The sequence below is a fragment of the Coregonus lavaretus genome, assembly GCF_964263955.1.
Source record: "Coregonus lavaretus genome assembly, contig: HAP1_SCAFFOLD_275, whole genome shotgun sequence".
Taxonomy (NCBI): Eukaryota; Metazoa; Chordata; class Actinopteri; order Salmoniformes; family Salmonidae; genus Coregonus; species Coregonus lavaretus.
In genome coordinates, this window is record NW_028166965.1 from 171,154 (window position 1) to 189,558 (window position 18,405).

General features: G+C 43.0%; 1 protein-coding gene across 1 annotated transcript; it reads right to left on the reverse strand.

Annotated features, from left to right (window-relative positions):
- Nucleotides 1-1,243: 1,243 nt before the first annotated feature.
- LOC311106237 (alpha-protein kinase 3-like) lies at nucleotides 1,244-16,592 on the reverse strand (the record flags this gene model as incomplete). Its single annotated transcript, XM_084188418.1, has 14 exons — nucleotides 1,244-1,361; nucleotides 1,825-2,013; nucleotides 2,192-2,240; nucleotides 2,513-2,730; nucleotides 2,834-2,922; nucleotides 3,120-3,397; nucleotides 5,103-5,138; nucleotides 5,255-5,382; nucleotides 5,619-5,766; nucleotides 6,094-6,688; nucleotides 13,040-14,006; nucleotides 14,148-14,265; nucleotides 14,427-14,548; nucleotides 16,456-16,592. The coding sequence occupies 14 exons, from the start codon at nucleotides 16,590-16,592 to the stop codon at nucleotides 1,244-1,246; spliced, it is 3,192 nt and encodes a 1,063-aa protein (XP_084044544.1).
- Between the last annotated feature and the right edge of the window lie 1,813 nt (nucleotides 16,593-18,405).

Consider the following 18,405-nt stretch of genomic DNA (forward strand, 5'->3'; position numbering starts at 1 on the left):
AAAAGCTGAAATAAATCATTCTCTCTACTATTATTCTGACATTTCACATTCTTAAAATAAAGTGGTGATCCTAATTGACCGAAGACAGGGAATTTTTACTAGGATTAAATGTCAGGAATTGTGAAAAACTGAGTTTAAATGTATTTGGCTAAGGTGTATGTAAACTTCCGACTTCAACTGTATATGTCAGATTACAGCAAGTGATACCTCATTATCCACATTACTGATATACATTACATGTCAAATGCTTTCCAGGGTAGCACTCAAAATTCATTAAGAAAACACACCCTGGTCAATAAGAGGCTTAATTTCTATACATTTAATTTTATTTTACAGCCATTGCATCCAGTGAGCATTTTCTATGAATGTCGTACACTGCAACATGAAAACGTAGGGACAGTTACAGTATAAAAAGCACCACGTTGTTATTCACAGTGTCATGGAATACAATATACTGTACACTCTTAGGGCATAGTTTTCTCACCACTGAAGACAACCTTTTACTCCTCAACAACATCCCTTTACATTTATTTGCCCTAAATATGAATGTTGTTGGGACCTGAATCAAGCTGGCGTGCTAACCTTGCGATCTAATATGTGAATTACTACTCCGAATTATTACTAATATGCTATAGGAATCCAGGTAGCCTACCGTGTATAATGTGAAAGCTTTAGCTTAAAATTTAATGGAATCTACTAAATAAATTAAGAATGTATTCATTAGTGAAATTAATGTGTAATTTAATCATTTGAAGGACATACTAGTGTAGTCATTCATTTCATTGTCTCCGATTCTGGCAACAGAGGCGTCATTCCCATTAAAACTGAAGGGGCATTTCATTGTTTATTTGAACACAGAATGAATTCAAAGATGTGGATGAAGCCTCTGTCATGTCTGGCAGCATTTACGTTCTTCCTTCTCCTGGTTTCTTTATTCTCCTGGCCTTCTCTTTCTCCTTCTGATCTCATCTTTCTTTTGGGACCCAGGGCTCTGTGTCTGTCTCTGTCTTTCTGTCTTTCTGTCTGTCTGTCTGTCCTGTCTGTCTGTCTGTCTGTCTGTCTGTGTGTCACAGCTTGGAGGAGGGGTCACCAGCCTTTCATCCCAGACCGGCTCCCAGCTCCCCCAAAGCTCTACAGGTGGGAGGACAAGTCTGGCAGTAAATCCATATCTGGTTCAGCATTTATTATCTTTATTGAGAAAAGCAGTTGCTTGCTCTCTACGGCCGATGAAGCCATTCTAACTTCAGACAACATTGGGGACATCATTGGCCATGTGCTTGGCGGTGGCTTTGCTGTCCTCTGGCTGTGCTGGCTTTCTGGTCAGCCTGGGGCTTCCTGTGGCCTTCCTGGAGGGCTGGGGACTGAATAGAATATGTACTGTATTAATCAATTTGGTTAGCACAGAAATTCAACTTCTACCTTTTTACCAACAGCCCCCAGACACATGTTGAGAGGCACAGGGTCAGCCACAGTGCCCCTGGATGGAGAGGATTTGGGGGTTAAAGGAAAACTCCATCCAAAAACTATATTTTGGTATTTGTTTCATTATCCCATAGTTGATATAGTCCCAAAATGTTTTGCATGTCAGCAATCAAGTTTTCAAAATACAGAAATCTGGCCTGAATGATGCATTTTGCATCCTATGATGCTGTGTTTTAAATGCATAATACGGTCCAGATTTCAGTATTTTGAAAGTTACACATCTTGAAAACTTGATTGCTGACATGAAAAACAATTTGGGACTATATCAACAATAGACTAATGAAACAAATACCAAAAGTTCGTTTTTGGGTGGAGATTTCCTTTAAGTGCAGTGGTTCATACCTGGAGGAGCCGCCCATCTTGCGGTGAAGCAGGGGGCTCCTGGAACCCTTGGGTTTGGCTGGGGTCTGCAGGGAGTCCTGTGTCTTCAGTGACCTCAGGCTGAGGAGGCCGCAGTAGTAGTTACACTGGTGCTGAGAGACAAACTGCTCAAACACATTGGGGTTCTCTGTGATCCTGAGACTTTGGTACCTGGAATAATTACAATAGATTCAATGTTACAGATGAGTAACGGAACAGTTTGTTGACAGAGCTTTGTGCCACAGTTTGTTATTACAGTATTGTAATTGTAAATGGTCTATGTAGTCATGAATATCTCTAGAACACAATGTTCAGAAAATACAACAGAAAAAATTATAGGCCTACCAACCCTTTCGATTTGATGGAAATTCCAACATTTGTGATCTTGAAGTCAACACCTGCAACACAATCACATAAAATTAAAGTTAATTTCACCTGTTCTGTTATTCAGCCCAAACAATGTCCTGGTAGAGTTAGTCATCCGAGACTATGGACACTGTACCTTCCATCCGAGACTATGGACACTGTACCTTCCATCCGAGACTATGGACACTGTACCTTCCATCCGAGACTATGGACACTGTACCTTCCATCCGAGACTATGGACACTGTACCTTCCATCCGAGACTATGGACACTGTACCTTCCATCCGAGACAATGGACACTGTACCTTCCATCCGAGTGAGCAGCAGGTTTCCATTGGTCCACTGGAGGATCCAGTGCTGCAGAGCACAACACTTCAGTGCCGCCTCTGAGCCAGTTCTCATGACCAGCCGGCCTGTAGCGTCCATCAGACAGTACCTCAGATAAACCCCCTTCAGGTCAGACTCCACCGTAGCGTGGGGAATGGTGTTGGCAGGCCGGTACATAAGGTAGACTGGGATCACTCTGTGTAACCAAGAAAATACACACACTGTGGAGTGTGACTGACAGAGGAGTAAACAAAGTAGTGAAATAATATGTTTCAAATCCTTTTGATGATCTCACTCACTCCAGCGCTACTCCAAAGGTTCCTATCACCCTACATTCCGCAGCAAAGATCTTGCAGTATTCACGAGCCAGGTTCTGAATTCTACATTCCTTTTGGAAAGAAGATTACATTTATGATCAGACAGAAAAACTTTAATTGGGTTAGGGGTCAGAGCTTTGACTAAATGTTTTTGCGATTCCTTTCATAACATCTTTAATATGGCCCAATCTTTTTATATTTTTTACTACCGAGAAACATTGATTCCCTTTAAACATTTACTTTATGTAAAATAATGAAAACCCTTCACCTGTTGGGTGATTGCCAGGTTCCTCTCGATCAGGTTACTCTCCTCCTTGGCTCCGTAGTAGGCGATGGGGCTCTTCACCTTGATGTAACAGGTGGTCCCAGACTCAAACACCGGCTCCAGCCCATAGATGACCTTCACCCTGCAGGCCTTGTGGGAGCAGCCCTCTCCTATATGGGCCTCCTCCATCATGATACGCCCAAAGAGCTTACTTCCCCAGACGCCAGAGTCAGCCAGGCCCTTGGTGAACAGCAGTGGGACCATCTCTATCTCCTCTCCCACTGTAGAGAGGAAAGATAGGAAGATCATCAAATATAATGCACTGGAAGTGGTATTATGAGGTAGCCTCGTGAGCCGCCTGATCCCACAAGCTTACACGAATGGTTTGCTGAACGGAGCTAACCATTCATGTACAGTGCCTTGCAAAAGTATTCATCCCCCTTGGTGTTTTTCCTATTTTGTTGCATTACAACCTGTAATTTAAATTTATTTTTATTTGGATTTCATGTAATGGACATACACATAATAGTCCAAATTGGTGAAGTGAAATTAAAAAAATAACTTGTTTCAAACAATTCAAAAAAATTTATAACAGAAAAGTGGTGCGTGCATATGTATTCACCCCCTTTGCTATGAAGCCCCTAAATAAGATCTGGTGCAACCAATTACCTTCAGAAGTCACATAATTAGTTAAATAAAGTCCACCTGTGTGCAATCTAAGTGTCATATGATCTGGCACATGATCTCAGTATATTTACACCTGTTCTGAAAGGCCCCAGAGTCTGCAACACCACTAAGCAAGGGGCACCACCAAGCAAGCGGTACCATGAAGACCAAGGAGCTCTTCAAACAGGTCAGGGACAAAGTTGTGAAGAAGTACAGATCAGGGTTGGGTTATCCGAAACTTTGAACATCCCATGGAGCACCATTAAATCCATTATTAAAAAAAGGAAAGAATATGGCACCACAACAAACCTGCCAAGAGAGGGCTGCCCACCAAAACCCACGGACCAGGCAAGGAGGGCATTAATCAGAGAGGCAACAAAGAGACCAAAGATAACCCTGAAAGAGCTGCAAAGCTCCACAGCGGAGATTGGAGTATCTGTCCATAGGACCACTTTAAGCCGTACACTCCATAGAGCTGGGCTTTACGGAAGAGTGGCCAGAAAAAAGCCATTGCTTAAAGAAAAAAAGAAGCAAACACATTTGGTGTTTGCCAAAAGGCATGTGGGAGACTCCCCAAACATATGGAAGAAGGTAGTCTGGTCAGATGAGACTAAAATTGAGCTTTTTGGTCATCAAGGAAAACGCTATGTCTGGTGCAAACCCAACACCTCTCATCACCCCGAGAACACCATCCCCACAGTGAAGCATGGTGGTTTATACTGCTAAAGCAACACTGGAGTGGTTAATGGGGAAACATTTAAATGTCTTGGAATGGCCTAGTCAAAGCCCAGACCTCAATCCAATTGAGAATCTGTGGTATGACTTAAAGATTGCTATACACCAGCGGAACCCATCCAACTTGAAGGAGCTGGAGCAGTTTTGCCTTGAAGAATGGGTAAAAATCCCAGTGGCTAGATGTGCCAAGCTTATAGAGACATACCCCAAGAGACTTGCAGCTGTAATTGCTGCAAAAGGTGGCTCTACAAAGTATTGACTTTGGGGGGGGGGGTGAATAGTTATGCACGCTCAAGTTTTCTGTTTTTTTGTCTTATTTCTTGTTTGTTTCACAATAAAAAATATGTTGCATCTTCAAAGAGGTAGGCATGTTGTGTAAATCAAATGATACAAACCCCCCAAAAATCCATTTTAATTCCAGGTTGTAAGGCAACAAAATAGGAAAAATGCCAAAGGGGGTGAATACTTTCGCAAGCCACTGTAAGCTTGGGGATCAGGTGCCTCGCAAGGCTAATAATGGGGTGTGACCGGACAGTATTGAACACCAAGTAAATCCTAACAAATAATAGACAAATGTAATCTTACCTTCTTGATCCTCACGCAGAAACATGCCAGAGAGTACTGCAAAAAAGAGACAGAGTAGACAGAATGAGAGATCAGAGACAGAAAGATATAGGAGATAACGTGTTGAAACAAGTCAAACTTCAGAAATTGAACTGAGACACTAGTGTACATACTGTCAACACTGAGTAGGAAGTCTGTTGTGTCTGTCCCGTATTCATTAGTGATGGTGCAGCCATAAACTCCACAGTCTCTGCTGGACGTCTGGACAATAGCCAACGCTACCTGAGTCTCATCTCCTGCACTGGGAAACACACAGGAGTCAGGGATGGACAGAACAGCAAAATAAACAGAGTTTCAGAAAGCTCTAACTATAGAATTGCTCAGCCACATGGTGTCTCTATAACACCTTTACATTGTGGCCATCAGGAAAACCGGCTTTGATCGTGATTATTTTATTGTTGATCCCTTTTATGAACTCTATTTTCCAAATTTTGGCTACAGTATTTCACGTCAAGGCAGCCTGCATGGAGGACTTACCTTCTTTTAACCTCAGCGATCTCCACCTCATCCCTGAACCACTTGATGGTGGAGTCACTAAGAACGTTGAAGAACTGGCACCACAGCTTCAGATGTCCTGCCGCATCTGAGAAAGGCTCTCCTCTAATCTTCCTGATGACCTGAGGAGCTGGAGGGGGGGGGGGGGGGGGGGGGGGGGGGCCCCATAGAAATACAATGAATAGAACGGGCGTCCCCAGTCAAATTGCCAGGTTTAGAGGTTGCAAGCCAGTTCTATTCATTCTATTTCTATGACTAACGCCCCATCTCGTGACAGTGTCAAAGCAAACAAGAGTAGGAAGCACGGAGGCTCTCGATAACACTCCCTACTGGAGCTTAGCCAAAGGAAACTACACTGACTCCAATGGTTAATTTAATTGAATAAGACTAGGTACTCTCTAAAAGCATGCCAATTTTTTTTTTTACACTAAGCTGATATATCTTGAAAGGAGTTTACCTTTGAATGGGTTATGCTTGTCCTTCTCAGCTGGTTTCTCCTCAGTCTTGGCAGTGTCGGTTGTTTCCAGGGCAGGTTCCTGGCTCTGTTTGGGGGACTCTGAGGTTGGAGCCAGCTTCCTCCTACTGAGCAGTGGGGAGCGTCTCTCTGTTGGAGGGATGTGCTGGCCGTTGGGGGGCTGCAGCAGGGGCGACCTGCGGGACAGACCAGGGGACATGGGAGAGGAGGACTTTGGGGAGAGCCTGGAGCTCATCCTGGGGACCTCCTCTCTCTGGGGGCTCCAGGTGTCAATTGGTGAAGCAGCAACTTCCGGGTCCTCTCCTTTGGGTTTCGGGATTAAGATTTTGCGTCGAGCGCCGGAGGCCAGCTCCTTTGGGGTGGCTGAGGGGATGGGGGACACACTGTCTGATCTCTTCAGCAGCCCAGTACTGCTTTCAGTGACTGGGAAAGATGTTGAAGAGTCTGGCTTTGAATTTTCCTCAACTTTCACCTCCTTGGATGGAGAGCCTTTGCTATCCAACAGAATGGTGGGAACAGGTACTGACCCTTGTGTCTCATTACTTGGGGAACCCTTGGTATCAAACCTTCGTACAGTCTGAGGACCAGGCTGAGGAACATCAGGTTTGCATGCTTCCCTCCGTCCTAAAATAATACCAGTATCTGATGAAGAGTCTCTCCGTTTTTCACTGACAGGTTGCAATGTCGGGGTTGCAATGTTGTTTGTAAATCCTGGCTTTTTAGTAGAAATACTTTGGTTCTCAGTGGCACTAGGAAGTGAGCTAGATTCCTGTGAATGCGCCGAAAGGGGAGAAGCACACCTTTTGTCTCTGCCGTGTTGACTGCTGAACACTGTAGGCAGTGAGTGTGAAGAATCCATCCCTTTGACTGTATTTTCTAGTGTTTGTTGTTTCTCTGCAGTGAAGGTAACCGATGAGATAGATGTAGGAGGAACTGTACTGTCCGATGACTTCTGCTCTGGAGTAACAAGAGAAGACTCCCTTTGACCATCCTTATTCGCAGCCGGACTAATATCAGCATTATGATCCAAAAGATGCTCCTGGTCTGTACCCATGACACTTTCAATGTCTGTCACTATACATACAGGAGTATTACTGTTCTCTAAAGTGCCATCCATGTCTATGATAGAGATAGGAGGAATATCAAAGGCTTTAGGTGAGGCTTCAGTCATAGCACTAACTATGGGAGACTCAACTCGTTCTGGTTCAGAGGTAGTAAACCTATATTCTACATTTGAAGCTGAAATAGAACCGACAGACGTATCGGTTTCCTTCTTACAAGTGTCTTTCTCAGGTTCCTGCCTGTACTCTGTCTCATCCATCCTCAACTCTGGACTTTGCATTCTCACATTCTGTATGTCAGTTGATGGAGGACATTTAGGTTGTTTGTCTGTGTTTATACTTGGTATAGGGGGCATTGAAATGGTAGCTACTGAAATAGGTGCCTCTGAAATGGGTGGCACTGGATTGGGTGCCACTGAAATTGGTGGCACTGGACTTACTTCTGTAGGGGCACTTTTCTCCATTTGTGACCTTAGAAGCTCGGCATTAGATATTACTATGGCTACAGGTGTTGGGGCTTTTGTTTGTTGTTCTGAGATGTTTGTGTTTGGGACACTTGTTGTTGTGTCTGCCGTCTGGGATGTGTCTGGAATAATAGGCTGAAAGCGGGGATTAAGAGAAGGATTTGGAGAACACATTTTTTGAATATGTGGAATTTGGCATTCTGCTATCTTCAACACAGGTATACTCTTTTCATCAAATAAAGCCACTGCTATACTTTCAACGTTTTTCTTTTCAGGTGCTTTCGTAAGTCTTTCAATTTCACCTTCCTGAACTTTGCTAACTTCATAAACAGTTTCCATATCAGCTCTTCTCTCATAACTGTCTCCCTGTGCATGTAACTCAGACAGATTATTACCCTGTACTTTATCCTCAACTTGTATTTCTGTCTCCCCAACGGTTTTTATAGCTATCTCAACTTGGCCTTGCTGGCCGACTGAGGAAACACTACACCCCAAGGTTTTCTCACCAACACCCAGGCTTTCGAGGGGTGACTTTAGTGGCTCTGTAAAAGGTAATGTATGGCTCTCATTTGATCCCCTGGAAAGATCCCATGTGCCCTGCGTTATTTTGTCAGAGGCCGATTGGCACGGAGGATTGTGCAAAGTAGGAGACCACTTGTTGGCATCTGGTGTGACCTCTCTGTCCGATGACGATGGAGAGCGTTGTTGTGGCGAAGGTGATTGTCCGTCCAGCTTGCTCCGGATGGTTAGTATTACAGGTTCTTGCCTGACAGGTGTTCCATTCCTCTCTCTCGCTGTCTGTCTGTGGTTCTGTGTAACCTTGAGGCACAATACAAGCAGAGACAGATTTCCATTCTGTAAATACTTTGCCACAGTCATATCCATGACACATAAACACACATCATTGTTATATACACATCAAAAACCAGGGTGGAACTTAAAAGCGTTATCTTATGAACAAGTCATCAAAGAGACTGCTGTAAGTGTTAAAGACTACCAAAATAACAACAAAGGCTTGACCTTTTCCCCGACAAAACTGAAATGCATTCCACATCCACAACCTAACAATGTGCAAAGCTCTGTCACCTGCAGATGTTTTTACTAGTTTTAAAATAAATGTCAGTATGTATTTACACATATTCATTTATCCCTGTGTGTAGTGATGGTACCAGTTCTACTCTACACATAGCTGGAGAGCTGGAGGGACACAGCGATCTCAGTCAATCAAAGATAAAAGGAGAGAGGAGAAAGACGATCGCTCTAAATACACTATATATACAAAAGTATGTGGACACACCTTCAAATTAGTGGATCCGGCTATTTCAGCCACACCGTTGCTGACAGGTGTATCAAATCGAGCACACAGCCATGCAATCTCCATAGACAAACATTGGCAGTAGAATGGCTTTACTGAAGGGCTCAGTGACTTTCAACATGGCACCGTCATAGGATGCTACCTTTCCAACAAGTCAGTTCGTCAAATTTCTGTCCAGCTAGAGCTGCCCAGGTCAACTGTAAGTGCTGTTATTGTGAAGTGGAAACGTCTAGAAGCAACAACGGCTCAGCCGGGAAGTGGTAGGCCACACAAGCTCACAGAACGGGACCGCTGAGTGCTGAAGCGCGTAGCACGTAAAAATCGTCTGTCCTCAGATGTAACACTCACTACCGAGTTCCAAACTGTCTCTGGAAGCAACGTCAGCACAATAACTGTTAGTCGGGAACTTCCTGAAATGTGTTTCCATGGCCGAGCAGCCGCACACAAGCCTAAAATCACCATGTGCAATGCCAAGCATCAGCTGGAGTGGTGTAAAGCTCGCTGCCATTGGACTCTGGAGCAGTGGAAACGCGTTCTCTGGAGTGATGAATCATGCTTCACCATCTGATGGCTGAATCTGGGTTTGGCGGATGCCAGGAAAACGCTACCTGCTTGAATGCATAGTGCCTCAATTTAAAGTTTGGTGGAGTAGGAATAATGGCTGTTTTTCATGGTTCGGGCTAGTCCCCTTAGTTCCAGTGAAGGGAAATCTTAACACTACAGCATACAATTACATTCTAGACGATTCTGCGCTTCCAACTTTGTGGCAGCAGTTTGGGGAAGGCCCTTTCCTGTTTCAGCATGACAATGCCCCCATGCACAAAGCGAGGTCCATACAGAAATGGTTTGTAGAGATCGGTGTGGAAGAACTTGACTGGCCTGCACAGAGCCCTGACCTCAACCCCATCGAAAACCTTTGAGATGAATTGGAACGCAGACAGCGATCCAGCCCTAATCACCCAAGATCAGTGCCCGACCTCACTAATGCTCTTGTAGATGAATGGAAGCAAGTCCCCGCAGCAATGTTCCAACATCTAGTGGAAAGCCTTCCCAGAAGAGTGGAGGCTGTTATAGCAGCAAAGGGTGGACCAACTCCATATTAATGCCTATGATTTTGGAATGAGATGGTCGACGAGCAGGTGTCCACATACTTTTCATCATGTAGTGTATCTAAATATGGAATGAATCTTGTTTTCAATTTTGCCCTCGCTCTCGTGTTAAGTGCTGAGTGCTCAGACATATTTACTAACTGGAACCCGGTCAATAGATGGGGCAATCCTGTTTTCCAGCTATAACTCTGTTACTTTCTCACAAACTGTTCTTGACTTGACAGCTATGGCTTGTAGTCAAATCACTATAATTCACACAGGTTCAACCCCTCAGATAGAAAGCTTTTAATACTGTCTAATAAAGCTACTGGTGGTGTAGTGTTATTAAACTAATTTGATTATGATATGATTATTACTTCACTTAAAAGGTCATTTGATGAGCCATAGAGATTAACAATACCCTCACAAACACAGTGTAGTCCCACATTACAGGACGAGGAGTGTAATGTTGTAACCAGGTGCAGAGTGCATGTGGATCTGTTGTGAGATTGACTCCTGGTCTGAGCTCATGTTCCTTTAATCTTAGATAAACATAACATTAAGAGATAATTAACTTAGCTGAAATAAGCACCATATATAATTGGTCTGCTGAAATTAGCTCCAGAGGTTTTAATTGGCTCCGGTGTGATTCATGTGTCACTCCATCAGTGAATGAGATAAGCCCAGAATTACTGAAAGGACCATTCACATTACATCTACTTTGATTTCAATATCACAGAACTAAAATATGGTGTTGTGTGAAATAATAGTGTATCCCCTTTGATGAATCAACTAACAAATTATATTGAAATGGTGAGTATGTGAACATTTACAGTGACAAGTCCAGAAGGGAGAGTATGCTCTTAGGTTCACATTGTACAACAATCTATTGTAGGCCTACACTGGTTTCATTGAAACAAGAAAGTGCAGAATAACCTTTCTCTCTCTCTCTCTCTCTCTCTCACAGTGTTCACAGTGGAGTGTGTGACAGTGGACTATAATAATAATATGCCATTTAGCAGACGCTTTTATCCAAAGCGACTTACAGTCATGTGTGCATACATTTTTACATATGGGTGGTCCCGGGGATCGAACCCACTACCCTGGCGTTACAAGCGCCATGCTCTACCACTTGAGCTACAGAGGACCACGTAGACAGACTAAAACATGGAATGTTTTTAGGTTTAGTGAGGAGACAATGGAATGTGGCTCATTCAAAGGGGTGCTTTAGTGGAACAGAGGTCTGTCTCAGCACTATTTTCACAGTACTTTGTTTCTAGACCTTCCTTGACTTTGGTTCAGTAGAAGGTGCAGTGTTTCAAAAAGCCCTAATAGTATGAAATCATAAATGTCTTCTTTGGAGAGAAAAAACAATCAATGCCTAAAATGATTTACAATTTTTTGGATAAGAGACAAAAAAACGACATCATCTTCCTCTCTGTTCGCCTGGCTGCGACCAACAGTTTAACTGAAAGACGAGGATAACAGTGCAGCTCAACTCTCAAGGATAGCAAACATATTACTCCTCATGCTCTCTGCCTCTCTCTATGTCTGGACCAACCCAAAACCATCTGTACCATTGTGCTTTTCACTCTCATGCCAAGTGTTTTCCGCCACCAAGACCATTCTCTGTAGCCTTAAAGCCTCACACTGTCAAACCAGCTAAGATGGTTGACCTCCCAAAATCCTTATTGCACAAAGCGTACGCACAACATAAGCCTTGAGGTACTCTTCGATCTCTATATTCATGTTTTCAGCCATTCGATATGTAGCAGTGGTAATATAGCTGCTGTCCGTGCCAGCACATGCATCATTACACATAAGTCTTGTCACACAGAGAGGGGCATACTTGTAAAGTCTAATAATAGCCCTGTGGGTGCTTGTGTTACTGATCTGATCTGGCTGGTGTGTGTTGGAAATGTTAGGCGCTCCATGAGCTCATAGGGACAGGGCAGAGACACTCACCACTTCGCCCAGCAGTGCAGGCAGCCGAGACACAGACACATTCTTTGGGCACGTGCTTGTTTCCTCCACAGACAGCTGATCTCCTGACTGTTCACACAGACGCTGAGGCAAGGCAGAGACAGCCTCGCTGCTCTTACAGGGTGTTGTTAGTACTGACTCCACTGAACCCCCAGCAACTTCAACTGTATCTGAGTTTAGCACCACAAGCACTGATGCTGAACCCTTCACTGGGCATTCAGTTTGAGCTTTTAGGGGAGTAGTGGTGCTGTTTAGGTGTTCCAGGGCAGAAGGCTTATCGTCTACCTCCATGTCTGTTACATTGCTTTGATGGGGTTTAATGTCCTCTGGTGTGTTGCTTAACACCTGTGGAGTTGTTACTGAAGGACTTGCTTGTGGTTGTGGCGTAACAGAGTGACTTGGTTGTGGTTGTTGTTTTACAGATGGACTTGGTTGAGGTTGTAGTTGTGGTTGTAGATTCGCAGAAGGACTTGGTTGATGTGGTTGTAGCTGTGGTTGTAATTTCACTGAAGGACTGGTTTGACGTGGTTGTGGTTGAAATTTCACTGACGGACTTTGTTGATGTGGTTGTGGTTGTAGTTTTACTGAAGGACTTTGTTGTGGTTGTAGTTTCGCAGAAGGACTTGGTTGTGATTGTGGTTTCACATAAGGACTTGCTTGGAGTTTCGCTGAAGGACTTGGTTGACGTAGTTGTGGGGTTACTGAGGAACATGGTTGTGGTTTTGCTGAAGGACTTTGTTGACGTGGTTGTGGTTGTGGTTGTAGTTTCCCAGAAGGAGGATTTGGTTGTGGTTGTGGTTTCGCTGAAGGGTTTGGTTGTGGTTGTGGTTTTACTATATGGCTCGGTTGTTGTTGTAACGTCACAGAAGGAGGACTTGGTTGACATGGTTGTGGTTGAGGTTTCGCTGAAGGAGGACTTGGTTGTGGTTTTAGTTTAGCTGAAGGACTTGGTTGTGATTGTGATGAGGTGACAGGAGGAACTGTACTCTGACTCCCCATAATATTGTTATTTCCAACCTTCTGCGTCACCTGAGCCACTGCACCATTCTGACTCTTATTCCCTGAGATGGTTTCCCCTGTAGAGAGGACCCCAGTAGAAGGAGACAGGATGCTAGGCTGTCCGTTGTGTGGTGGGGTCTGTACAGGTACTTTATCCTTCACTTGGACCTTCACTTCTTCCATTACTGACACAGTGTTGTTCAGTGGGGCTCTCTCAGGCTGCTTCATGTATTTTACACTCTCTGTCTTTGAGGCTGAAGTTTCAACAGCACTCTCCACTTCCATGACCTCTTCTGATGACCCCAGTGAGGGTGAGGACTCAACCAGACAGGGTGTCACACTGACCTCTCCTCCTTCACTCATCCCTCTCTCCTCAGGCCCATTCCCTGCTTGGCTATCAGCCGTCATCCCACTCTCCTCTCCATTGGAGATCTTTATCTTCTTCTTGGCCAGTGATGCGTTTGGCGTGTGTGGAGCAAAAGACTTTTGCACTGAATCGTAAACATACGTCAGGCCTTTGCTGCTGCTATTCTCTGTATTGGCTGCCTGTCCATTGACATTGGAAGCCCCAGCCCTGTTAGTTTCCCGCTTTTCTTCTCCCCCCACAGGTGTGTCCTGTAGCCTGGCCTCTGCCTCCCCAGTATGAGCCTGAGCGTTCTCCTCAACCCCTTCATCCTCCACAGAGCAGGGGACGCTGAGGCTGGGGTCCATGGGGGACCGTCTCTTCCTCTGGGACCGGTCTGGACTGATGGTCCTCAGTGTCTCCTGCCGACCAGCAGGAGACCCGTGGTTCTCCTTGTCCCACAGCTTGGGCTCCTCCAGCTCTCTGCGTGTGTTTTCGGCCTTCAGTTTGATCTTGGCGAAGTACTGCTGATGGATCTTGTACTCGCTCATCGTCCCCACCTCAAGGACTCCAGAGCAAGACACAATGCCTTTGTTGTTCCTGGCTGACGCCTGGTAGATGGCTGCATCCTCCATAGTGCAACTGTAAAGAAAACAAATTATAGATACTTGTATTATACAGTTGCTGCACAATTATTTTACATCGCTATAAATCATTTCTGGGTGCATCAATACAAACCAAACTGACTTCAATACAAATGACAATTATGAGCCTGATACATACTTGTAAATGTGCAATGAATGGTTTTGTCCATTGCGGGAAATGTTGTATTTAGGTAGTCCACAGTATCTGTCCAATTGCAAATCATCTTTGTACCATGTCACTTCTGGAGCGGGGTGACCTGAAAACAAATTGAAACCGAGAGAGAGTGATAAAGACTACATTTCGCACTTACTGTAAAATCTTCAGATAGATAATAGTGGTTAGCAAGTACAACAACCAAGTATGTAGGCTATTACAAACAACGTATTGCACCCACTCACACACCGGAGGAGAGTTTACCTGACACCTCACAGGTGAACTTGATGTTACAGGTTTCAGATACGGCTCTTGACTTTAATGTTGTCTCAAAGGATGGCTGGGTCTCCTCCGTTAAATGTGCCATAACACAATGTAGTGTGCTCCTGCATAACACACTTAGTTACATTTTCAAATTCAAACAAATGTCTCTCACCTGGGCCAAAGCTATTTTCTAAATATGTAATCTTCTATAAGGGCAATGGAAGATAGCCAAAATATGCGGTATATACAATGCAATAGTTTGTAAAATATGTAAACACATTTTTATCAACACATTCAACCCTACATACTGTAAGGTAATGTGATTCCATATCCTAGTGATTTGATTTCCATGGATTGTCTTGCTTTCCATAAGAATTGCAGAGGTCAAAATGGGTGTTATGTAGTTTGTGATGCAATATCTGGTGCAATCCAATATCACTATAATCAAATATAAGCCAACATATTTCACCAAGCACACATTGTTCCAACTTTCATCCTCAATGTCATCATGGGGAGGCAACATAAGTCAGGCTAAAGAAAAGCTAAAAGATAGCAAGTGCTGGTGTTAGTTGAAATGAATTTCATGAAACAAATACATGACAGTACCTTGATGGCCTGTACTGAGAATAGCTGTGACTGGAGTAGCTATGCAGAGAGGAAGCAAATAGAAGCAGCTCATCAGGCACAATGCATAGGCATTCTGGCATGAAGAAGTGCTCTTACATAAACTATCACCCATTGTCATGCTTTTAATTGCTTATCAAATTGGTTATCAATGCTTTTAATTGGTTATCAAATGATTATAATTGGTTATCACATTTCATTGGTTATCAAATTGCTTATCAAATTCCCATATTTTAGTCCATATGAAATTCATTTTACAGTAATGAGACATACATGACTCTAAATGAATATAGTGCATTCAATACAGAACGCAGGTATTGAAGGATCATTACTGAGTGACAACAAAAACTGCATTTGTATTCAGAAATGTAATTTGAATTGAAAATGAATGAATTCAGATTCTATTTCTGTTGGCACTAATATCACTCCATACACCATAGCTTGAAACATCTTAATTGGTGGATATATCATGGCTGTAATAATGGCCATAAACAGAGTGTTTATGTGTAGGTCTAGTCACTCTGTCAGGTGTTGTCATCTTTTCAGTCTCTCTGCCAGATCATTACGATAGGGTGCTGCTAAGGACATGGTTTGTTTCATTATTTATTTGGAATGACTATTGCCTAGTGTCAACAATAAAACAAGATCAAACCACTGACAGTGGAAAAACACTAAGTGACGTCATCAAGTATTACATGATGATGCAATCTGTACCATTAATATTTTACTGAATTACAACTAAGAATACTTGTTTTAACTTGACTTGATAGTTCATACTAGGTTGCAGCACGCACTTGGTCATAAGTGGACATACCCAGTAGTAGGAAGATTGGATTTTCATCAACTTTTCTTCTATTTTTGGGATGCATTTTGGAAGACGGTTTGAATTTACACAGGCTTATGCAGTGAGTTGCAGTTTATTTATAAAGAGCTGAGAGCTGACCTTCATGATCATAGCTTTTTATGAGCTGGTAGTGAGTGTTGCCTATCAGCTGGCCATTCAAACAGCCTTAAATACAGTAAACAACACCATGGAAACCAACTATGACTTTGATATGTGGTTGTCTCACCCAGTTACCTTAAGATAAGTCGCTCTGGATAAGAACGTCTGCTAAATGACTAAAATGTAAATGTAATGTAAATATAACTAACACAACTATCTATAACTAACTAACACACTGAGAAATCATTTCAATCCAAGCCATCCAATCATTTTAATTGAAAATGGCATTATAAATTCCATGTTTATTGTTTTATTGTTAAGACCTCATAATGCAATGATGCTGAATCAATGGTTAAACTTAATTTCAAAAGGAGAGGGATGTGGTAATAAACAGATTATTACATTCTTGTTGCTTGTTTAGGTACAGTAATATTTCCTGTGTTGGGTTGCAGGGTTGTGTACCTGTTTTCAGGCCTGACACTAGAGAGGTAGCTGCGGCTGCTGGCTCTGCTACTCCCTATGACATCATCTCCATTGTGGGAGCTGGACCTCCCGTCCCCCGCGGAGTAGGAGCGTGTCATCAGCCTCCTGGAACTCATTCTCCAACAGATAGAGTTTCTCTTTCAAACTTAAATTCCCAGGAGAAACTTCCTCAGAGAAGTCGACAGATGATGATGTCAATCCACCAAACAAATGAGGTTTTCTTCTGTGGCGGTTATCTGTTATGGTCTAAATCTGGGAGAAAGCAGCTGAAAGAGAAATTAAAATGACAGTAAGTTATTTTGAATAATAAGATACAAAATCAAGATGATGCCCCTTTTTGGTAAATATTAATGAAACCTCTTCTATTATCTTCATCAATTGTAGTGTAATGCCTTATACTATAGAACCTGACATCAGCAACAGAGATGTTTGGTAAAAGTAAGTTGTTATGTTCAGTTGGTAACACATCCATGATATCATCATTCATCGACAAGCTATCTACCATCAGATCTGTGAGGTAAACTCACCATTCATAGCTTTCCTTTTGTCTCTTTGTAGATGGACCCACCACTCTCTCCGGCTCAAGGCACTGTGCAATTTCCAATCAAACATGAGCATGCGTAGCCCGCCAAACCTATTTATAGCAGGCCTACAAATAGGCACAAGAGCACATCACATTTTCCAAAACTAGCCTTCAAACCATTTTAAGTACAATACCCCACCACCACAAAGAAAACTCCATTGGGAAAGAATCCGTAGAAAAGCGTTTTGATGACATCCATTCCAGCATTGTGGAAGAGATAAATCCATATGGAACAACGCTTAGTCAGAAGCCACAAGGCCATCTAAGAGTTGGCTGCCCTCCAAATGTTACGAATTCGGTTAAGCAAGTTAGGCCACCACGAGTTTGTGACCTGGTTACCATTGGAAAACATTTCCTCTAAAACAGCAGAGGATCTTTCATATGGCCCAATGGGTGACCACGCTTTTTCTTCTCTTAAACAGCGTCCATGCTTAGTGCTTGATACAGCCTGTGGTGCTAAAGTATCATATGACCCTGTCAATCAGAATGATGACACCAGCCTTAAAAGTCCATTCAAACGAGTTGTAAATTCAGGCATCCAGTCCCATCGCTCCCACTTTCCAAACATAAAAGTGTTTGGTTACACTGACTGACCTTCCAACGCAACAAGCTTGTTGATCATGCATATGAAAAACATATTGGGAAAAAGATTAGTCTAAATGCAATAGAACATTTTGCAATGGTTACTTATCTGTAATATGTGTATGCTAGTGATAACATGTAAAGAAGTGTTTTTCTTAGTGAATTTTTCACAGAATGGCCTTGCAAGTTGTGGATGTCACTTTCGTCATCCATTGGGCTTCTGTTTGGTTAAGCTGTGATGACACTGTTAGACCACCCTGGTCCCTGGCCTGTGCTCTCATTGTGTTGTGATTGACACTGTTCTGTCAGACCCCCAGTGGAAAAGCAATAGGAATAGAACAGCCTTATATAGTTCCTTCTGGCTATTCAAGATCTATGGGTGTGGGTGGTACATTGCCATTTGCTCATCCAACTGACGGAGCACACTGAAAATACAGACAATATCGTTAATTTTACAGAAAATTGATTTAAAAAATCACATTTGGCCATCAGTGTCCCCTCAAAAAATGAGGTGCATGATGCCTCATTTGTGTAGTTCTACATCATTAGTAAGTCAATGAATGGACAACAAATTCAAAACAAAATCAAAATAACTCTAAAGAAGGATATTATACTTTTCACCTTCACTTGCATTCTCTCCAGCATACCGACAACTCAACATGCATCTCAGTGCACTAGGGATTAGGGAACGTAACTGGCACTATCACTATGAATTCCCAGATTCTTGAGTGAGTGACGCTTAAATCAAGTTCAAAGATACCAAT